At 36.4% G+C, this 24,658-nt stretch overlaps 1 protein-coding gene across 12 annotated transcripts in view; it reads right to left on the bottom strand.

The window, feature by feature from the left end:
* Positions 1–13,889: 13,889 nt before the first annotated feature.
* bt (projectin protein bent) overlaps positions 13,890–24,658 on the bottom strand; it is a 278,571-nt gene continuing 267,802 nt past the window's right edge. For all 12 annotated transcript variants that reach the window (XM_089649279.1, XM_089649282.1, XM_089649281.1 and 9 more), the window contains 6 exons: positions 24,093–24,241; positions 18,017–18,173; positions 17,519–17,630; positions 16,798–16,934; positions 15,614–15,783; positions 13,890–15,362 (listed from right to left, as the gene is read on the bottom strand). In XM_089649279.1, coding sequence (XP_089505405.1) covers positions 15,156–15,362; positions 15,614–15,783; positions 16,798–16,934; positions 17,519–17,630; positions 18,017–18,173; positions 24,093–24,241 — 932 coding nt within the window. In that variant the 3' untranslated portion in view covers positions 13,890–15,155. The remainder of the gene's footprint in view (positions 15,363–15,613; positions 15,784–16,797; positions 16,935–17,518; positions 17,631–18,016; positions 18,174–24,092; positions 24,242–24,658) is intronic.

Raw genomic sequence — 24,658 nt, forward strand, 5'->3', positions numbered from 1 at the left:
TAGTACTAGTGAATTGTAAAGAAGTCTTTTATTAATGTTGGTGGGTGAACATTATGACTGACGCGAATTATTGCGTATCGGTGTAATCTATTCAATGAAGGCATGAGATCTAGGGTTAGTCTTTGAAAAGAACACATAAGGTGGAATGTTGCGCCATGTAAAATAATATTCAAGTGGTGATAAGCAGGATTACTAATGACGTTATCAGTGTTATCACATTTGACAAAAGTACTTTAATCGATAACTTTGCAAACTGTGAAAGGAAGTGACGCATGTTTAATTGTGTTTCGTAAAATCGTTTTTTACAAATAAAAGATGACTCCTCAACTGATTGCGAATAGGTGGGAGTTCGGAAAATAATAAAAAAGTTTCTTTTTTACTTGAATCGCGTAGAGCCTAACTCTTCGGAATCAGTGGGGCTACGACATTTCTAATAGAGTATGTTGTGAAGCTGAAAGGAGTGGAAAGAGGAAAGAAATAGGGTAGAGGAAGGTCGGGAAGCACCTGGCTATTAAGTTCTGGTAACTAAACACGGTTAAGGTAATTTAAGACAAAGTTTAGATTCTGAATGAAGTACTTTTACTCTCTCTCTATTGAATCCCAGTCTATCCGGGTCTAGTGAAATCCTGTGGTATATTGTGGCATCTACCTTTTTGTACTATTGTTTCAGATATATCAGCCTTTACATCGTGCACATATCGGACAGCTATGGAAGTCGACAAACAAATGCTGTTGAAGAGCTCGGAGCTACAGGTATTGATAGATTCCCTCCTGGAGTCGTCGGTAGAGCATCCGTTGGACATCCTGGATAAAGACCCTCTTCCTAGCCACCTCATCCTGGCACTTTTTGCGGACGTGGTGTACACCAAGAAGACGTCGGGGGAAACAGATCCCGATTACGGGAATAGGCTTGTTCTGCCCGAAGGATGGCGTCTCCTGGTCACCGGTACCAACCCGGACTGGATCAATGGGTACTTCGGTGCTGCATACGTGCACGCAAAGTCGCAGCAGGTGGTAGTGGCCCATCGAGGGACCATTCTATCCAATACGGGCGCCTTGTTTACCGATGCTTTTGGCATCTTGGGAACTCAATATACCGATTGCATGAACTCCGCAGTTACTTTCGTGGACCACATAAGGCAAGTTATACACTCGGCTAACACTCAACACGGGAGAAGTTACAATCTCTCCATCACGGGACACTCCCTTGGGGGTTGGCTCGCGCAGGTGACAGCATTTACGGTAAAGTCTTTGTCCATCAACAATCGACTTTTAGAAAAGAATACTAAAATGGGAATCCACGCCACAACCGTTGTTTTTGACAGTCCAGGCGCCAGAAGCATGTTGGACAAAGTACAAGATGTTTATTACGATAGGTATGCAATGAATGTTTTCTTAGACGGATTAAACATTACGGTGTATGTATCGGCACCAAACAGAATTAACACTTGTGGCGCGCATCTCGGAAAGGTATACCGCGTTTTTACTGAAGTATCCAACTTGCGCTGGAAAGATTTTGCTTTATACAATGTGAAGACTCACGCGATGAGTAATTTTGTAAATGCTTTTAAGAAAAGTACTCTAGAAATAAGCGAAGTAGCAGACTGGGCAAAAGATACCACTGAATATTCATCCCTTTTTGAAATTTTAAACCATGCAAATAATTTCCACCATGATTTAAAAAACGATCATAACTTCCTACTCGAAAAACTCCATCGCTATAATGTTTCGTTAACATTATACCGATCGCAAAAGAATAACGAAAATATTAAAAGTTATTTAAATTGTTTTTCAGAAGATGAATTGCAAATGCTTTACAAGTTGTACTTACTTCAAGAACTAAAAACCGAACTCAAAATTCTTAATGAATTCATTTCAAAGAATAATCTTAAAATAGAGAATTCAAAATTTTTTCCTGATTTTAAAATACATTTATATGATCGGATAATAACGTGCGAATCTAGAAAATCATTGGATGAAGTCATCAAGCGTTTAAAGCAGCTAATGCGGTGGCTAGGTCCACAGTTCACGGAGGCGGTGGAAGAACAGATTGCGACGTTTCCTCGGTCCCTGGACTTGATCTATCGCGCTGAAGGACGAAGTTATCTCGACTCTTTACCGAAACCTACATTAAACTTCAACGATTCTATAGGTCTCCGAGAATTCTTGCTTTCGGACACCGACAGAGTTCTTTGTATAATCACTCAAGACGGTGCATTCGAGATGTCCCGACTTCAGAATATATTCGCTCAAATTATAGAAAACAATAATATATCTCACCCGATTAACAAATTTACAGATGAAAATAATTTCTTGTTCTTAGATTGGACACGGTTACAGAACCTTATTAAAATTTACGGCTTACCTACTGACCAAAATGTCCTGCTGATTGTCGATTGTAGTTCATCTACAGTTTTAAACTCAGAAGTTAAGACATTTTTAATTAATTACGAACATGGCTCTCCTCCTAATTTGAAAAAACTTGTTTTGTTCTCTTCGCAACCATTAGACACATTCAAATCTTGTCACAGTATCAAAACAGTGCCCGATCGAAAATTTAATCTCATGGACTTATCTGAAGAGTCGCAAAAAAAATTGTTTAATAAAAACAATTTAATTTTCACTGGCAATAAAGGGTGTAGCTTCCGAGAGATATTGGGAGAAGATTGTTCTGTCCATGAATTCAATCAGATTGTTGGCTCGGATTGCTTGAAGAGTTTTGTGACTAATGATGCCTTTGTTATTAAAATCAAAGACACTCGTCCCACGCTCAGTGATCTACAAATGCCAATGTACAAAATAAATATAAAAACAAACATGGACTGCATCCTGAGGTGTGTAGATTCACCCAACGCCCTGGTGGTGGTGAGTGGGTTGAGCCGCGAGGAGCTGGAGACCAGCTCCAACTGGGAGCAGCTCCAGGGAAAAGAAATAGTCCTTATTGAGGGAGATGTAGAACTTTCCTTTAAAGATATATGCAACAAGAACCAGCATAAATCTATTTACTTGTTAGATGTATCCGAGGGAGATATCTACTGCAAACAAATATTTGACGGGGGCTTTTATTTACCTCGAAAGTTTTTTCATCGTGTAGAAATTGACCTTCAATATTTTGAGGTAACTAAACATTTTGGTGACCTGCTTGTCGTTTCTAGTGAGGAAGCAAAGATGTATATTTTAGGATTAATCGAAAAATTTATGGATGAAAAAGACATTTCTAGGAATGTATTCATTGCGGCTACAAAAGAAGAAGAAATAAAAATTATTCAGAATTTTTCAAACACAAATATTCATTTTTTAAAGATTACTCTAAATGATGAAGATAATAATTACATTGAGTGGAGATATTCCCATGGATCTGTGGAGAGTCTGCGGTTTTGTACGTCCACATACCGCAAGTCAATAGACGAAATAACATTGAGCAAAACAGAAAACAATTTGGTGATCATAATAGATGAACCCGGGATGGGAAAAACAACGTCCTTGGCAAGCTTGTCAAGGCACATCGAAAGTGCGTGGGTTATATATATTGAGTTAAAATACTTCCAGGTGCAGATAGACAGATTATCTGAGAAATTTACAAATCAAAACGTAGCCAGTTTTCTTTTGAGTGAGTGCTGCGCTCAGGCTGACGGCGGTCTGGCTAACAGGTTATTAGAGTATTTGTTACAAAGTGGAACTTATTCTAAGCGGGTTGTTTTGATGTTTGACGGATTTGATGAACTAGACGATTATATTCAAAAGAAAGAGAACGCCAAAGAAAAACTACTTAGGTTAATTGTTTTCTTGGGAAATAAACCAACAGTGCAAATATTCTTAACTTCGCGAAAATATATGAAAGATTCATTAGAAGGGAAATTAAATCAGTTCTCAACATCATTTGAACCGATCAGTGTGGAAGAGAAACTGAACTTCTTGGTTGTATTTTGGCGGTCCTGCCTCTCTTTCGAGCTGAGAGATTACGGAGATGAAGATGAGCGTCGACTAAATAAATATACGAAAGCGTTATTCGAAAAGGCGACGCGAGTGCTTGGTCCAAACATAAACAACTTCACGGAGGTTCCCCTGCAGCTGAGGATGCTGGCAGAAGTCTTCAGGCCTCAGGGTGAACGGTGGTTAGTTGACTCTTCGGCAGTTTTAAATCAGCAAATAAATTTCGTCAGCACACCAAATCTCTTCAAAAGGTTTATAAGTCTGAAATATGAAATTTATTTACACGATAAAACCTTTAAAAGTAGAGCTTTAGACGAATACGAAATAATGGAGTATCTCGAATCAATAACGATAAAACACGGTGAGCTCGGTTTTAGGACATTCTTTTCGGATTTTTTTAACGCAAACTTTGACAACATTTCGAACGAGTGGCTTATTAAATTAAATAGACATGGTTTAATACAAGCGAAGAAAAGTGGGGAATTTCAATTTGTTCACAGGACCTACGCCGAGTATTGCTGTGCATATATGATCGTCCACTGGCTTAATAAAAAAGATTGCTCTTTCAGGCAGCAACTATTCAAAGAAATACTTCTGCCTCAAATACTGCTGCAACCCAGCTACAAGACTATCAGGTTGTTCATGGATGTTGAATTAAAGGAAAAACCAATGTCAAAGACTGCTCTTGAAATAAACGCTAACCTACTAGGTCGGCTGTGGATCGAAGACAGTGCTGTGTTTAAAAATCTTCAAAATGAAACTGCTTTGCACATAGCAGTCCAAGAATTGAATGAACACATTATCGCACTCTTGATTAGTGGACTGAACATAGAAAAAATGCAAGAAGTCTTTGTCTCCTTCATTACACAATTAGACGTTTATAATAAAACGGCGCTGAGAACATTGCTTTTCATTTTGATCGACAGTCATGATTATTATAGTAGTTACCGAGGTCGTCCAATCTTTATACAAAATACTAATTCATATAAAATCATTTTTGAAAATGTTTTGCAATGTATCGAAACCTGTTCTTTTGAATTGAAGGAAAGAGTTATTTTAGCGAGTGTGTTTAAAGATATTTTAGTGCCGAATGATTATTTTTCATGTTTACAAGAATTGAGACCTACAAGTCACGATACGTTTGTAGTTTTAGAAAGGGTAAAAGAGGTACTCTCAGAATACGAACCATTTTTTTCCGCTATCTCACTCAATAATTTGAAACTTGTTAGAAAAATACTATTTAAACGATTAAAAAATAATGTAGAACGTTACTACTTTTTGGTGGTGAACAATGATGATAAATTCGGATACCCGACCGCCCTTCAGTATGCCGTGCAGTGTGGCCATTTAGGTGTCGTAAAACTACTTGCAGAGCAAACCGCCGTCCCTTTTGCTGAGATGATGGCCCAGCACAGCGGGGACGGGGAGACCCTTTTGCTGATTGCCTCTGGACACGGCGCGCTGAGCATCGTCCAGTACTTGGTGGAGAAGCGCGGCGCAGATGTCAATACGTTCTCTAAATCAGGCAAGACGACTCTGATGTTTGCGGCCAGCGAGGGACACTCGCCAATAATAGCGTATCTTCTCAAACATGGTGCCGATGTGAACTCCGTAGACGAATACGGGGAGAGTGCCATGATCAAAGCTGCGCAAAGAGGTCATTTGAATTCCGTGGAGTGTCTAGCGAAGCACGGTGCTGACATCCATTGTGTGTCTAGAAATGGGCAGTCAGCGTTACACAAGGCGGCACAGCGGGGTCATCTATCAACGGTGAAGTTTTTAGTGGCGCGCGGTGCTGAGGTGGGCCATGTAGATCAGATGTCCAGAACTGCCGTGTATTTAGCCAGTCGAGGCGGACACTTGGAGGTGATTCGACATCTCTTGGAGATGGGGGCAGACCCTGACAGGCGGGACGCGGCGGGGCAAACAGCGCTCTCTGAGGCCGCGCTGTACAAAAAATGGGCGGTGGTCCATTTGCTGGTAGAGAAGGGGGCGAATGTTAACGCGGATGGCGGCGAAGCGTTTCGCCTGGCTATGCGACACGGGAAAATGTCTGTAGTTGACTATTTATTAAATAAAGGAGCACTGTTTCCTGAAGGGAAAACAGAATGAAAATGGCCGCTACGTTTTCCACTTATTCAATGAAACGAATACTTGCTCGTGACGTCACTACGTGATCTAAGCTAGCGTGGGTACGGTATTTTAACGAAATAAAAAAACTAACATTATTTCATTTATTTCTTAGATCTCATAGGGTTCATACCTTACGATAGTCGGTTATTCCTATTTACGTAAATTAATAGCTGATTCTACAGGGTTTTCCAATAAGAGGTGTTATTTTGATATTCAATCGTAAAATATCAATAGTTTCGTTGCTTGTGTGGCACGTAGCGCCGTCTTGTTGAAAGTAAACGTTGTCCAGATCAATACCATCCAATTCCGGCAATAAAAAATCGTTAATCATCTCTCGATAGCGCAATCCATTCACCGTAACTGTTGCTCCAGCCTCATTTTCGAAAAATTAAGGTTCAATGACTCCGCCGGACCATAAACCGCACCAAACAGTCACACGTTGAGGATAGAGAAGCTTTTCAACAATAATTCTTGGGTTTTCCGAGCCCCAGATGCGACAATTTTGCTTGTTGACGAAGCCACCGAGGTGGAAATGGGCCTCATCACTCAAGATGATTTGCATTTGATTCACTCAAGTGAATTTTAATAATTTCAATGGGTTGTTGAAGCTTGTATTGTTCCATTTTTATTAATGGCGTAGTTTCTACTTGTCAAATGTCAAAAAATGACAGCTTCAAAAGTAACATCTACCGAAATAGCGGGCTATTCAAAATAACACCAGCCTCTTATTGGAAAACCCTGTATCTTAAAATTGTGTGTAGTTGTTCAAACTCATGATGTTAAATTTAAAAAATGTTTCTTTTTCTAACTGACGTATCAATGATTTTCAAAATGTTGCTTGGAAATGCAAATAAAAAGTTTAAAAAATACTTATTGTCTTGAAATATTATTATACCTACTCAAAGACATAAATTTGGGTGTCAATGATTATAATAGAACTCACAGGCAAAAAAATATTTAATGTTAGTTGCTTATTGACAGTTTGTAGACACGTTTTGCATTAGACATTATATTTTATTCAAAGAGCTTTCACTAAGAAAATAAAATAATAATAATAAAACGGGTACAAACGAACACAATTATTTAAAAAAATTTAAATACGTATACAGGTGTCCCATAAGCTATGGATTAAACTATGTTGAGTGATTTGGGAGGTGATTTGCAATCAAATTTACCCCATATGTAATTCTATAATACCCTGAATGCCATCTAAGAAAATCTTCCTAAAAGAAAGTAATGTAGTGTTTTTTTGGATTGTACTTTGTTATCATTCAAATCTGTTAAACTAATTTTGTAAATTTTGTTCATTTTACTTTTATAACTTACAAGTTACAAAGTTACTACACATTGCTGTGTAACTACTTTCATAGTGCATTAAGTATTTATTTTGTACTCTTGTATTGAACTTTGAACAACAGAACTGTCTATGATAACTTGTATTGAACCTGCTTATATGTTATGTACTGTACACTTATTATTGTACTCCTGAACAATTTACCTATAACAGTGTATATACAGGCGTGAAAAAAAAGCAAGGTTAATTTTTTTGCGTAAAAATTACAATGGGTTTACAATTAGATATAATTGAAATTTTATAAATCGAAAAAAGTCAATAAATTCTTATTAATTTATTTTGTGTTTTTAAAAAGCCAACTCTTGAATTTATTTTCACATTAAGGCGATGCACTACGTAGTAATGCACAATCATGTGTTTTTGGTTTGAAAATTTGGTCGCATAGAAATGTTTCAGATGCTTTAATTAAATACTGCAAGTAGAATACATCTTGGTCTTGGAAATAATCGAATATTTTTTAGATAAGTCTTTTTATAATTTCAGAAAAAATAATGTATAAGGCCTATGAAAACTGCTTTAAAGTTCAAAATCTCCTACTTACGAACCCATTTTCGGATATAATTTTATTGTATAATGTGGCAAATTAAGTTATTTATAAAATGATCGGAAAAAAATTACATATTTATGCCTGAACATCCACAAAATAAAATAAAAGGCATTTTTTGGCCATGTTTTTTTCTTGCATAAATCCAAACAGGCTGATGGTGTTAAGCGGGAATTTAAACCTTATCGCTATCTACGTAAGGGTTGTTATTGATAGCGGCTCAATTTAAAATATTACACGACGTAGTGCATCACCTTAAATCTTTTTAAGTTTTTTTTTTGTAGTAATACAAAAATTATGTACCTATTTTATAATATATTTTTTTATTTTACAAAATATTTTTTTTACAATAACTAATCAACCACCGTTCCTTAAAATATTTTTGTGTATAGGCTATTGTCTATTGTCTATGCTAACTAATTTCCATTATATACATTTGTCCTAATAGCAGGTTCAGACTTTCAATTTTGGTTGATACAGATATATTGGACTAGTGTGAACCTTCTTGATTAAGTTTTTATTTAGATATTTTGTTGTTCAATAGAAGTTGATCAACTAAAATTGAAACATCTGAACTCGCTATTACGAAGAAGCCTCTGGTTTTGAAGCATGTCTATTATTTTAAAAATTGTAAAATTGTAATTATTTTAAATGTGATTTATTTTATTTTTGCCATTGAAACTTTTCGCTAACCCTATTTTCAAATACATATAGTTGAATTATCAATTTTGTTTTCTTGATTGAATGAATCTTCCTGACGTCCGATCCAACTGAAACTCACCAGATAGACTTAGTGTCGATGACAATGCATTTCATTAACTTTTGGTGGCACTCACGCACACACGCGCATACTCACACATATTTCTCTGAAATTGGATGACATTATACAAATTTACAGCAGTTAACACACGAAATAAATATTGGTACCATCCAATTACGATTTGACTTGTAATAGCGCGGTTTACTTATTTTAGTCAGTCCATGGGGAGGTTGATTCAATCCTCAGTCAAACCAAAAAAATTAACTTTTAAAGGACTTTTTTTAAGTTTACAGCAGTCAATTAGTTGTATTTTTGGCACAATGGAAAAAATATACAATTCCAGTGTTGATTTTCAGTAGATTAATAAATATTATAAATTAAATCGGTTTTTTATTTATTTATTTATTGACGCCCTATTGGGCTTTTAAGTACATAAAAATTACAAATTTCATTTTTAGCAACAGTATAAAACAAACAATAGAAAATCGAAATAAAATATAATGATTTCTCATACATTATTTACATTTAAAAAGTGGTGGACTAATTTGGCTTTAAACGTATTGAAGTTTAAATTAAATATGTCAGCGACATCACTTAGTTCATTGCCCAACCTATGTATTCTTTCTAACACAGAATTCGTAGCGAAGTTATTGTTGTAGAATAAAATATTCCGTCTAGTATATTTTGGAGGTATATGTAAAGATAGCAAGTTTATAGTGTCAGGGCAGTCTAACCTTGAATGAACAATTTTATATAATAAAAGAAGATCAAATATTTTTCGCCTTTCAGATAATTTCGATAAGTTAAGTTTACTGCGTAAATTGACATAATTGATTTCAATAATGGGAATACCAATTTTGAAATTAATAAAACGTAAAAATTTATTTTGAATTTTTCAATTTGTAAACGATGAGAGTTGAAATGAGGACACCAAATGGTTGCATTGTTTTTGGTTTTAATTTTTTTTTCCACCAACTGATAGAGATGTGTCTGTAGTTTCGATTTGTCCATATTCGCACAATACAGCATCCCAGACAGTCTAGACTACATTTGTGCATCATCCAATTTTAGAGGCGGCTATGGGTTCCGCCACCCTGGTAACCATTTATTGGATAACCAACACTTCTGTCGTAGGTCACTCCAAGTAGTTTGTTATGTTTGGTGATTTAGCAGGGGTCTGTCTGGAGGCTGAATCGGTAGAAACACCTTTTGACCTCTCCAGCAAGACTTTCTCAAAACATCGCCTTACACGGCATTGGTATGGATTCATACGTCTGCCACTCCTGGACGAGCTGAGTTCCAGATTTCTACATACCTCTCATAACCTTTTTCTTCCTAGAACTTTCTCTCCTTCCTTTCCTAAAAATATCGTCCGCACAGCAACCTAATCCTAGTTCGCTCCGGGCGCCAAATTGCCACGGCACTGATAATACCCAACATCTAACAGTTCTAACACATCGTCCTTGAGGTTTGAGATTACATATTCTCAGTCTACAACAGTGGGTTTCTCCGAGCGTTAATAATAATAATAATAATACATGTAGGATAATGAAAGATTTTTTAAATATTTATGTTGAGGGATCAGTAGGATTTATAGGCCCTGTTAGGAGTTCTACCGAGCCGAACCCTCTGATATGAAAATATCTGGAGTCGGTGAATTATTTTCCCATTTGATCTCTGGTGAGTTGACGTGTTGTTGTTCTTGTATTGTTTTGTATTTATTTTGCTTATATAATGCACTTGCATAATGTTGATTGACTAGATGATCATTTGTGGAAAAGTGTGTGGAAGGGTTTAGTTTTTCCTATGGGGAAAATTTAACCCGGACATAAAATGTCGACTATATAAAAAAATAAAATAATTGCATGACTTGTAACTAACTAACTAACTAACTAACCATCACGCCGTTTCCCCGCAGGGGTAGGCAGAGAGGACGGACCGCCAAACAACTCGGTCTTGGCACACACTCCTTGCCTCATTCACATTCATACATCGTCTCATACATACTCTTCTATTATTCTGACTCTTGACATGGCCCGACTCGAGTATCTGATTCACTTGATCGTGCCATGTCTTCCTCGGGCGTCCCCGACTTCTGCTACCATTCACATTTGCATCATATATCCTCCTTACACTCCTATCTTCGCTCATTCGCTCTACATGCCCAAACCATCTAAGCGTCCCTTTCTTAATCTTACTCATTACGCTTACATCAGCCTTGCACTCTTTGCGGATCTCCACATTCCTCACACGATCAAACATGGTTTTACCACACATACGCCTCAGGGATCTCATTTCAACAGCATTTAATCTACTTTCATCCTTTCTTTGCCAGTTCCATGCCTCACTTCCATACATCAAGGTAGGTACCAGCACTCCGTTGTGGACTGCTAACTTCGCTTCTTTGGACAATTTTTTGTTAGCGCCTACGGCGTTTAGTCCTCCATTAACGGAATTACCTGCATTTACCCTTCTTTCGATATCTCTGTCAGCCTTCCCATCTCTCGTAAACATACTTCCTAAATACACAAACTCATCCACCTGCTCCAAGTATTCCCCATTCACAATTATATTGCACACTGTTTTCGTACTCTCTCTTTCAAACACCATTACTTTAGACTTACTTACATTCATCATTAACTCATTCTTCATGCATACTTCGTTCATCCTAGACACGAGAGACTGTAGATCATCTATACTATTAGCAATCAGCACCGCATCATCAGCATACAACAGGCAACATACTTTAAAATTATTCAAATTCGCGCCCAATCCCACCTCTTTCAATTCTTGCATACAATTATCCATGTATAGATTGAATAACCACGGTGACATTACGCAGCCTTGTTTAACACCTTTTGTGATATCAAACCACCCCGTAAAACCACCGTTTACCCTAACACATGCAACGCTTCCCTCATACAGAGACGCAATTGCCTGAATCAGATTCGTATTCACTCCATACTTGGACAACACCTTCCATAGCTTTTTCCTGTCGACTCGGTCGTATGCTTTTTGTAAATCTACAAAGGCACAGAAAAGTTTCTGGTTTTTTGCCAGAAACTTCTCAGTGAGCATACGCAATGAGAAGATCTGGTCCATGCACCCCCTTCCACTCATGAAAGCACCTTGCACATCCCATATTTTATCCTTTGTTTCCTTTCTTACTCTTTCAATCAAAATTCTACCATACAGCTTGCCAACTGAACTAAGCAGGCTAATAGCCCTATGATTCCCACATTCCATACGTGACCCTTTACCTTTGTATAATGGCATGATCACAGCCCTTCTCCAATCTAAAGGCGTGTAACCTTCCTTTAAACATTGGTTAAAAAGATTGCACAACCATGTGAGAATTACACGGCTACCTCCTTTAAAATATTCAGCAGCAATATTGTCAAACCCAACAGCCTTACCATTCTTCATACATTTAATCGAGCTTTCTATCTCATCCATGCTAATTTCGGTAACATTCACTCCATCGTCATTCATATCTGATTCGCCACTGGAATCACTGTCATTCACTTCGCTTTCGAAGACTTCCTCGAAATAATTCATCCATCTCTCTTTTATTTTTTCCTCATTCGTCAACATTTTTCCATCTTTTGATTTTATCACTTTCATGCTTCCGTTTTCTGGGCCACTCCGGGACCTTTTGACTTCTTTCCAAAACAACTTAATGTTTTCTTGGAAATGGTTTGTCATTTTCATTCCTTCTTCCTCTTCCAGGCGTTTGTTTCGTTCTTTCACTCCAACTCTTACTTTTTTCTTACATTCCTTATATACTTCTTTCGCTCGATACTTCCTGTTTTTGTTCAAAATCACCTCAAGGGTGCTGTACAAATTTATAATACATTTTTACAGTGATCTATGTTATTACTAACTATTTATGGAGATAATATACAGTACCATACTTACCTGGTAGGTCACTCGAGATTAACACTTAATTAACATTAACTAATTGTTTATTAGCGAAATTTAGATACAGGATTTAGGATATAATTGGAAAATTGGATTTAACTGAACTTTCTCTAAGGAATGGTATATTTAATTAAAGGGTATGACAGCTTAAAAAGGTATGTTTTTAGTTTAGACCTGAATTCTGTTGGACTTGTTATGGATCTTAGTTCCGGAGGGAGTTTATTCCAAGCCTTCGGCCCAGATACTACGAAAGCGCGATCACCAAACTTAGTATTTGGCTTGCGCTTAGGTTCCATCAGTCTGCCTACAGCTGATGATGTTGCAGATCTAAGCCTCAGACCAGTGTTTTCCGGGACTGTGTTTTAATTGCGCCTGAAATTGCATATGAAACCGCACAAGAGTCCCAACCATCTGAAGCCAGTGAGACCATGGTATCCCCAAATGAAGTTTGTTGCGAGTCTGAAAGTAGTGGGGAGGGGAAAAGGATATGGGAAAGAGGAAGGTGGGGAAGTATCTGGCTATTCTGATCTGATCGCCAAACACGGCTAAAGCCATTTCAAGCAATGTTTTAATTCTGAATGGTGGTCTTACACCAGGACGATACTGATAATATCTTTTACTCTGGAACGTGCTGCAAATATATTAATTTAAATGAGTAAATTTTGAAATAACACAAATTAATCAAATAAAATTTATTTACGCTTGCCGGGATTTGAACCCGCGCTCTCCAGCTTGCTAATCGAGGGCCTTATACCTTGACCATGGAGGCTGTCGAACCAAGCAGAGAGAGAATGGAGGTCGATGCTAACAAAGTTTGTGTTTTACTGATGATTGTGTTGTTCCTAAACGTCTCATTATTATTAATCCTTGATGAAGAAGAAAATACCAAAAAATCTAAATTAAACATGATACAGAAAATAAAAAGGTAACGGTCGCAACTGGGAATTGAACCTACGATCTTAGTCTTATAGGGAAAATGCCTCTACCCACTCGACCATTGTTACCAAATATTTTTACTTCATTTTAACAATGAAAACTGGCTCAATGAACTCAAAATTAAGTGTAATTTCCAAAATGGGAAGCATACGTGTGAATAATTCAGGCAAGCGATAAAGTAGGTAATATTTACCATAGTGTAATATTTTTTTGATTGGCGTTTTCAAAATTGGAACCATTTTGTCAAGAATTCAGACTACCCCGTGATTTTCAAGGTTTAGCGCTAGTAAATAAATAAAATGCGTGAATAATTAATTATTTGTCCATTTATTTCATACAATTAATAATAATATGTACACAGTAAAGTTTATAGTTATTTAACATATATAAAAATATTTTTTAAGATTATTAGTTGGCGGAAAGGGAGATATAAGGACAAAAATATGCAGAGGCGTTATCGCAAATTGCAGCGAAAATTCCTCCCTTTTGCGAGACTTGGAGCTCGACCTTCTCATGGTGGCGATGGAAAATAATGACAAAATCGAACTCCAATCCTCGCAAACCAAACAAAAAGATGGTAAATTGAGGATTATTGTTTGAACGAGAGAAATTTCTGCTGCAAAACTCGAAAATGCCAATCTTGTGTCAAAAAAGTAGTGTTGTATTTTTTTTATAAGTTTTCGTTCTATTATAATCTATATTTTCTTTAATTGAAGAAACACACCATTTTAAAGCAAGCGTGGATATTAATTATTATTTTTATTTCAAGCAGTTTATATTTCGTGTATTTGTATTTTCCCGATAATTTTTGGCCTTATTCCAAAATGCTGATAATAATGCAATCATATGAAATGGACTTTATGTTTAGAGAGAAAATGGCATGATTGAATAAATTAATGCGACTTAATCATAGAGAAATGAGTTCGGGTTTGCAAGATGTAAAAATTATAAGTCAAACACCGCAACGATAATATTGAAGCCTAAATAAATTAATGAAGTGACAACATAAAAAATAAATTAAATTCACCGGCCGACGAAAGCGGCAAACTTTCTCACAAAAAAGCGTTTACTCACAATTTTTAATTATTTAATAAATAGTTTTTTTTTTGACCGCCGCGGTAAAATTTTCAAAATTAATAAATAACGTCACCGCGGCCGAGAAAGAATAAAAAATAAGACATTCAATTAAAAATAAATAGATACAAACAAATAAAAAATACATGACTAGATTAATTAAGACTAACTCCAAATTCCCTCATAGATTCGTTTCTGCGTTAAAAAAATGTAAAATTTTCTCAAATTTCGATTTAATTTTAAAATTCGTTTTTAATTATTCAACCAAAAAGACCGCGATAAACAATATATTACGTTTTCGTTCCAAATTAAAAAAAAAAAAAAATGAAACTAAAAAGCGTCAATGATATTGTGACGATAAAAACTGTCAAATTTCAAAGATGCTGAAAAAAAATTTATAAGAAATGAAGTCAAAAAATATAACGTTTCTTTTGTATTTTGTCAACGTTTTGTTTGTTTGGGGAACTAGAATTAGTGATGGTAGGTGGAAGGGACGATGTTTAGCTTTCGCAGACATTTACGGAGAAGGCTGCTAGCGTGTCTCCTTTCTGGCCCACAGCCTTGGCCTGGTACTGCCCGGCGTCACCCGGGTTGCAGCTGACGATCTCCAGGCGGTACTTGCTGTCTCCCTCCATTGTGAAGTTGTAGCGGGCGGACTTCTCGTCGATGGCCTTGCCGTCCTTCAGCCACTGGAGCTGTACGGGTGGCTGGAAAGTGAACAAAAAGTCAATACAGAGATTTCTAAAACCATTTCAAGCAACGTTTCAATTTTGAATTGTGATCTAGGGCAATACTGAGAGTGTCTACCACTCTCGTCAACAAGAAGTTTAAGAATACAAGGATGTTTAAAATATAAAAGGTGTTGGAAACGATCCCTGTGGGACACCAGTATTTACTGAATGTAAAACGTAAGGAAGAGGTAAAATAGATCTCCGCCTATAAGATTGAGTATAGTCACCTTGTCAGTCTCAGCGAGGAAGGAGGCGGCCTCTCCTGGTGCCACGGTCACGGAAGCAGGGAAACCGGTGAAGTGTGGCGAACGGACTTCTTCTCCAGGCACCACTACGGCCAGCGAGCACGACGAGAATGACTCGCCGCAGTCGTTGAACGCCTCGCATGTGTACACGCCTGGGAACACAACACATTAAACATTCATTAAACAAGCAATGTTATACAGTACATAGGTAAGACACCTTATTCTTCATGTCATGTACGCCTTCAAGGGTCTATCTAGCACGGTCAAATTGATAACTTAACAATATTGGATTGAGAGGCTTAACTTCTGATGATTTTATATCGATATCCAGTGCATGGTTATGTCGTCGACAGCGAAACTGATATTGACACAAAATAATTGGGTATTGTCTACAGTTCAACATTTCTTAATGTCAAACAGCTATGCAAATATAAAAATAAATTGACAAAAAAACTAATTTTAATATTTATTGGCAGCCCGCATATACTTTTCGACACTAAAAAGGGAAGTTAATGGGGTCTTTAGTCAAAATTTGTTATATTTGAACGACACTCATTTCTCCAAACCAAAAGGGATTCAATTGATTGATGATAATTACGTAATAAGTCAGTAGCACAACAAATGATATTATTAAAAATATGTGTATAAATTAACTGAAACTTATCTGACACTTTGGAGGCCACGCTAAAATTTGTATGTTGGATGTCAGAAAATTTACTGCCAACAATGCTCACAAATATTGCACACTGACCATAGATTGTGTCAATATCATATTGATAAAAGGATTTATCGATTGACCGTGCTAGATACGCAGGAATCTATGCCACCTGTCGTGTTTTTGATAAGGTTGTTCGCGTGGCATGTTACTTGACACTGGCCTAGGCCAACTAGAGTACAGGCGAAGGATTTTGTCATGTCATGTGATTAAGTCGAGACAGTTTATAAATGGCGGCGATTGTAGTTGATACACGTTTTATTGCTGATTTGAGAGTTGTTTTACCGTAAGTATATCTGAGGCCCGTACTACAGTCGGGCTTGACACTTCTAAGAAGTCTTAATCAATCGTCTCCTAAAGTAAAACATCTGATAAGATCTTATAATTCTTCAAAGAATATTGGCGATTGTCCTGACAAGCTATAATTGTAAGAAGTGGTAGTAAAACTCACCGGCATCTTCGGGGAAGATCTCGGCGATCTGCAGTTTGTGAATGTTGGCCTCGCTGGAGTATTGGAAGTCCTTGGACGGCTTGATCTCCTTGTTATTGTGTAACCAGATTACGTCGAATCTTTCAGCTCCAACAATTCTGCAGAACAACAAACCGATTAATTAAATTAGTTCTTTGGATAACAAAAAATAATCTGGAACTTTACACTCAGTTTTTCGGTAGAAAGACATTAATTATTATTTTATGTCACCAACAATCGACATGATTACTACATAATAACTAAAAGAGTCTATATATTTTATGAAGAGATAACGAGGTGCTTATAACCACAAGGCTGATTGTTTTACCCAACTTAGGTTAGGTTAGATATATCGAAGATTCCTCAGGCCTATGACTTATCCGAAGATACTAAGCTGATGACGCCGAGATGCTGGGGATGTTTCTAAAGAAAGGAGATAACACTGGTCTCAAATACCAGCAAGAAGGAGGAAACGAATTCTTTACACTCTAAGGTGTTATGAATATGTCTGCAATCAAATCCATAGATAAACACATTCCATAAGGGTAACTTGGTAGTCAAAGTGAGGTTAAGTCTGGCACCATAGATATAGTATCGGAAATTCTCATCTGAAAGAATTGTGCAAGAAGCAGCAAGGAGAATAGATTGAATTTCTTTCGGTAATCCTCGGTGTTGATGAATTTGAGTTTGCAGTTAAACTGACCTGCAGGATAAGGTGATGGCTTCTCCATCCTTGACGATCTGGGACTGGACGTGGGACACTATCCTTGGCGGACGGTCCATCAATCCCTTGCCGTGGGCTCCGGTTTCCATGGCTGGAAAATTAAATTCAAATATTATAACAGCCATACAAACAAATAGCTATGTTACAGTGATTCTATACACCAAGAATTCATATTCCCCCCACTAAAATCAAATTGACAAATTGTATAATTTCTTATTTTACATATATGTATGTATTGTGTTCAATTAATTAGATAGGTATTTAAGTACCTAATTACAAATCTTATGATTTCAGAAGACATGTCAGTTTGGTTTGATTAAAGAAGAGAAAATTTATTAGAAACTTTATTTTTTGGCTGCGGGATTACTGTTCACAGAACTACTAATTATTCTCGATTCCAAGTACTTTCGTCTCACTAATTGTAAGTTATTTACTAGATTAGGCAGACTGGTGAAAGGAAAGCTAGTGTGTACTCACGTTTGATGGCCACTTTGCAGGTGGAATCGGCGGTGCCAACGCTGTTCTTGGCGCGGCAGATGTACTCGCCTTCGTCTTCTGGGAACACCTCGTTGATGGCCAAGCTGGCTACGCCGTTCTTGTACTTCAGGTCCATTATCTCTGAAGATGCCAGAACCTGGGGAGAAATACAACGGTTAGAAATTACGAAAAAGTCATCTTAGAGAAACTCACTTATTACTTGAAAGCTCTCAAAGGGAGTAATCTTGAATCAATCTCCTGCTTTGGCTATGCTCAATGGGGGTGTTCTGGTCATGGTTTAATGAGTTGACTGCACAAAAAAATCACATTCCTTTAAAGTTACACCAACTACAGATCTGACTTCTGACGAGACTACGATGAAATGGAAGTTAACCTCTCAGAAAAGGACTTTTATTTACTTTGTGTTCCTTTGCGAACTGTCAAAACGCGAAAATTTTTGTGTTATTCACGAGTTTTGTTAAAAGCTTCATAACTCACGTTTTGGGAAACGTAGCCTCATTCTAAAAAATGTTTTGGAAAGATTATGAAATTCACTATCGTATTGTTTTGTTATACGCAAATATTTGCGTGTCTAAATATACATTTTCTGAAAACGTCAAAAATATGTAAAAATCGCTGACCATTATTTCAAAGCTGTGAAAAATGTACTTTTTTCTGAGTATCATAAAGAAATAACACTTTATATATTGAAGAAATATAATTAAAAACTATTAGTCACCTCAAAATATTAACCGTCCAAACTAAAATATTTTTAATAAATTATTTAAAAACGCAATAAATTATGAACGAACAAGATGACAGATTCAATCGACTCAGATAATTCACCTCTACATTCCAAAGATATTTTTGAATGCAGACGCGTAGCGTTATTCATTATCGATACTCTGTTTTTTAAATCATGGCAATCCGTATACTAGTGATGGAAATAAATCGATTTTTGTAAAATCTCGCGCGTTTACGTGAAAAGACGTACTAATGTCTTGACCGCTATTATCATATTTACGTCTTTTGACGTTCTAATGTTCCGAGTGGTTAACATTATTAGAATTAGAAATAAGATGAAATTAATTTGTAACAATAATTGTAACAATAATCGCAGTGACAGCAGTTCGTGTTTACACTTTGCTCTTGCAAAAAAACTAAAAAAAACCTCCGAATTCGTGTGCAAACAGTATTTATATGTAAAATTTAAGTGCCAAAAAAGTTTATTTGATAAAACAGTAATAAAATAATACTATTCTAGCGGATTCTAAACATTTTTATCGAAAGTTTTTAAAACAACCTAAGATTGTGTGTTTGTTCTCATTGAAATGTCCATCCCACCGATGCCTGATGAATGCTGCCATCGGCGTAAAAAAAGAATGCTAGATAAGATGACGTCCCCATCACAAAAAAAGGCCTCGGGAATGATTTCTCCAGTGGTTGAAGATGAGGAATCTGACGGAGCATCGGACTATTCCGACGTGTCTGAAAATGATAGTGAAATCCCAGTGTCCTCAGTACAGATACTGAACGACACTGAAGCAAGTCTAAGAGCACTCCAAGATGTCCTTGCTGAAAAGCAGTCAAGAGTCTCAAAGGATCAACAACTGCGGATAAGCGCATATGTATCCGCTGTATTCAGATCAGTTTCACAGCTGTTATTGGAACGAGAGGGCTTCAAAGCTGATCTGGCAACAGTCAATGCCAAATTAATAGTGGCAAAGGGAGAGATCGCGATTGAAAAAGCAGAAAACCAACACAGGTTAGAAAAAATATTGCAGTTGGAGTCAGATCTAGGACCAGTGATGCGTAGAGTAGCCGATGCCACGGAAGCAAGCCTATCGTTTGCCGATATTGTGAAAAATGGCCCACAGAAGATGATACCATCAATCAACCGCTCAGGACTTAACGTTGGGACCCCCAAACCTGCTGTATGCATCTTCCCAAAGCTGGATTCTACAAAAGATAGCGACGATACGAAACAGCTACTAAAAGATACATTACGACCATCAGAACTTGGAATCCGTGTGACGGGCATTAGGAGTATCAGAAACAAAGGTGTTGTAATCCATACTGCAACACAAGAAGATCAGGATAAAATACTGAAAACCCCATGTCTAGCAAACTCGGACACTCTAAGCGCTCGATTACCAACAAAACGGCTTCCAAGGGTGATTTTCTTCAACGTTCCTCGTGACCTAACGGACGAGTGCTTCCTAAAAAATGCCTTAGCAGGAGCCCAGGACAAAGCAGGCCTAGATTTCGCAGTAAAAAGTTGCAAGCTAAGTCACCTTGCTGGCGCTCGAACTGGATCAACTTGCCACCGGGTCTTCGAGGTTCCTGCCCACATTCGTCACGTGCTGGTGGAGCAGGGGAAAGTCTTTGTGGACTGGAATGTGTGCCGTGTTCGTGACTTCATTGGACTTACAGTGTGCTCCAAGTGCCAAATGATCGGACATTCCTTCAAGTTTTGCAAGGACCAGCAAAGATGTGGACACTGCGCAGGCGAAGGTCACGCCCGGAAAAACTGCCCAAAAGCCGCCGCCGAGCCTGTCTGCGCCACCTGTACAAGATTTGGGAAGCCCGCTGCACATCCGACTGGAGACAAGGACTCCTGCCCGGCCTACAAGGCTGCCCTTGCCAAGGACTTTGCAACTATTGATTATGGCGTCTAATTACATTGAAGAAGATGACGAGGTAGATTACGAAAATACTCATAATTTCTGTGATTGGCTAAAGTTTCATAGCAACTACAATATGGAAAATATTAATATTGTTCAGTTGAATGTTAGATCGATTTATAAATACTGGGATACTTTGAATGTCTACTTAAATACTTGTTGGAAGCATATTCATGTGTTAATGTTATGTGAAACGGCTATAACACCGAATCTTGTCTGTCTGTATAATATTCCTGGATTTAATTGTTACAACTATTGCCGAACTAAAAAATCTGGAGGAGGTATATTGCTATATGTTCGAAATGAATTCACATTTCAACAGAAAACAATAGAAACAAATCATTTTGAATGTGTGCTTGGCTCTATGACACTTCCAAACAAGAGTATTTTAAACATCATAGCAATATACCGCCCCCCCAACTCTAGCCAACCACAATTTCTTAATGAAATATCTGCCATTCTGCATACTATAAGCCCCAAAGAAAATGTTTTACTTATAGGAGATATTAATCTAGACTTGTTAAATTGTCAAAACCCTATTATTATGGCATATGAAAATATAATGTCGGATAATTATTTAATCAAATGTATTTGTGACGTAACTAGAGAAGCAGTTTTAGCAGGAAAAGTTACCCGTACTTGTTTAGACCACATATTTGTCCGATTTAACAGTGGATGTAAACAAAGCGATTCTCTTTCCTCATGTGTATGTAATAATATTACTATAGCGGATCACTTTTTAACTGCAGTTAATATTAAATATAGTGCAAGGAAAGAAGCCCCAGAACACGGGGAAAGAATTTCGTTTTTATCGCAAAACAAAATCGACAAAAACATTCATAATTTTAAGTGGCACTCCTTGCTTGAGGAACAAGATTGCAATATACTATATAGTAAAATTAAAAACAACTTTAAGAATTTGTATGAACAGAGTAAAATCGTTATGAATTATAAACCCAAAAAAAGACCTCTGTCAATAAAACCTTGGATAACTTCTAATATCTTAGAAAACATTAAAAAAAAAGATTCATTGTACAGAAGGTGGAAGAATTTTCCTAGCAATCAATTCTTTGAATTGGAATATAAAACTTTCAGAAATAAGGTGACAAAAGAAATTATTAAATGTAAGTCTACCTTTTTTAACAATAAATTCAAAAATTATTTTGGAAATACAAAAAAAACTTGGGATGAAATAAATAAATTATTAGGACGCAAGTCCAAAAGTAGTTGTGACGAAATAATCTCGAAATATATGTTAAATACGAATAATGAAGAAACCGTAGCAGATAAGTTTGTTGAATATTTTACAAATAGTGTTAACTCTATGATACATAAATGTGATTATTTAGCATCGACCGTCAGGCCGAATGAAGTGCAACATAGTATGTACCTACCCAGAGCTACCTGCCAAGAAATCAATATTATTGTTAGCAAATTAAACAATTCAAAGTCACCAGGGATTGACAACATTCGAATGTTTGACATTAAGACACATATTAATATTTTAGGGCCTGTTATAACACACTTTATCAATTTAATTTTATCGCAAGCAGTAATACCAGATGAACTAAAAAGTAGCATCATTAGGCCAATTTACAAAGGGGGCAAACATACAGATATTCAAAATTATAGGCCAATAAGCATATTGCCAGCCCTAGAAAAAATACTTGAAAAATACATTTCCATAAAACTTAATAAATATCTAGAATCTTTCTCTTTGTTGGATCCCAACCAATATGGATTTCAAAAGAAAAAAAGTACGGAAATGCTGCTTCAGGAATTTTCAAATCACATAAATTATGAATTAAATCTAAAAAAACAAGTTTTGGTTTTATTCATAGATAACTCTAAGGCATTTGATACCATTGATACAAATAAACTATTAGAAACACTGGAGGCAATAGGAATTAGAGGAAAGCTGCTAGTTTTATTAAAAAATTTACTAACTGATCGACAAATAAGAGTAAAAATTCTTAAAAAATTTAGCAAAAGAAAATATATCTCAACAGGTGTTGCACAGGGGTCAATTCTAGGGCCAACCCTTTATATTATTTATGTCTCAATTATGAGAAAATTGTTTTCATTTGTTAAACATTTTGTATATGCAGACGATACGGCGCTCGTAATATCGCACGAAGATCTGGTTACTGCAATGAACCTTATGCAACATGATTTTATTGCCCTACTGAAATGGTCGCATGATGCAGGCCTCTTTATAAACGCCAAAAAAACTAAAATTATGCACATCAGATCTCCACACGCCAGATGTAATGTAATTCCTTCATTATATACACACACATTTGACTGCATACATAAAAATGTTGCACAGCCCTGTTCATGTGAAACCATTGATTTTGTCAAAAGTTATGTATATTTGGGTGTTACTATTGACTGCTACATGAAATGGGATGTACAAATTGCTAATGTTTGTAAACGTCTACGAGCTATTGTGGGTAGGATTTATAAAATAAAATATTTCGTGCCTATAAGTACTTTAAAGTTAATCTACTTATCTCTGGCTGAATCCACTATACGTTATGGAATTACTTCTTGGGGACATTCTTGTAAAACTAATATAAGCTATATACAAACATTACAAAACTCCATTATAAAATTGTTAATCCATAAATATGACAATCAACACAGAAGTAACATTAAATTAATATACAAGTCTCTGAATATTTTACCTGTCAGAGGATTATTGTTTTATAATATTGTAAGTCAACATGTTATATTGTCTGATTCATTGTATAGGGAAAGAGTTTGCCATAAACATAACACAAGATTCACTCAAAATGAAGGACTGGTAGTTCCGAAATGTACTAATAAATATGGTGAAAGAACTTTAAACTATATAGTACCCAAAATGTTTAACTTATTACCAATGACAATTAAAAATAATAACATGTATACTGCTAATGTTAAATATAATCTAAGGAAATGGTTATTGGATAATAATGATCTATACTGATGCCCCTGAAATGGAATTCATATTCTTAGAAAATGGAAAAACAATTATTTTGTAATACCTGACTACCTACCTCTATTTATGAAACTATTGATGTACTTGTTGATAATACTAATTTGTTCATACATTTATTTTTACTTGCTTATTTTATAAGGCTTTTATGTTTTATGTTGATAATACTAATTTGTTCATATGTACATTTATTTTTACTTGCTTATTATATAAGGCTTTTATGCGGCTATTTAAACTTTTCTGCAATGTAACCAATTTATGTAATTATGTACCGTTCAAATTGTATCTTATGAGTGTATAAATGTTGTCTCTATGTCCCTGCTGACAAACTACACAAGTAGTTTAGCGGGTTTAAATGTGAATAAATAAAAAAAAAAAAAAAAAAAAAAAAAAAAATATAGCTATGACTGACCTTGGTTCCCTTGAGCCATTGTACTTGAGGTTCAGGGTCTCCGCGCACGGAACAGCTGAGCAGCAGCGGCGCGCCGTCACGCACGTTGGTGGTGGGCGGCAGGGCGCGCGCAAACTCAGGCTTGCACATAGTGGAATCGTCGGCAGGGACTGCAAACAAATAATCAAATATTAGATATTCATGAATTAATTACATACTGATACTGATAGTGATAGTAGTATCATGTTGGTTCTGTCCACAAACCGACCAAACCAGATACACAGTTCATTTCTTTATATTATCCAGTTCCTACCTCTCCGTAACTAGAAAACTATTTCAATTATGGACTAAAACAATTGCAAGAAAATAGTGCAAATTCGAGCGCGATTGTTTTTAAAACAGAAGGACTGGGACTATTTTAGAAGCAAGTTGTTAATGTTTTTTGTGTTTTTCCTATTTTTGAAATAAAAAGAAGGAATTTTACTATCGTGGAAGTATATAACATCGTTTTAAGTACTCATTCCTTTTGTTGTGGCGATAATTACCTCGATGTATCACCGTGGAACTCACCATATTGTGATTGTGTT

The sequence above is a fragment of the Hesperophylax consimilis genome, chromosome 29 (assembly GCF_061612785.1).
Source record: "Hesperophylax consimilis isolate HC1 chromosome 29, BYU_Hcon_1.0, whole genome shotgun sequence".
In the NCBI taxonomy this organism is placed as follows: domain Eukaryota; kingdom Metazoa; phylum Arthropoda; class Insecta; order Trichoptera; family Limnephilidae; genus Hesperophylax; species Hesperophylax consimilis.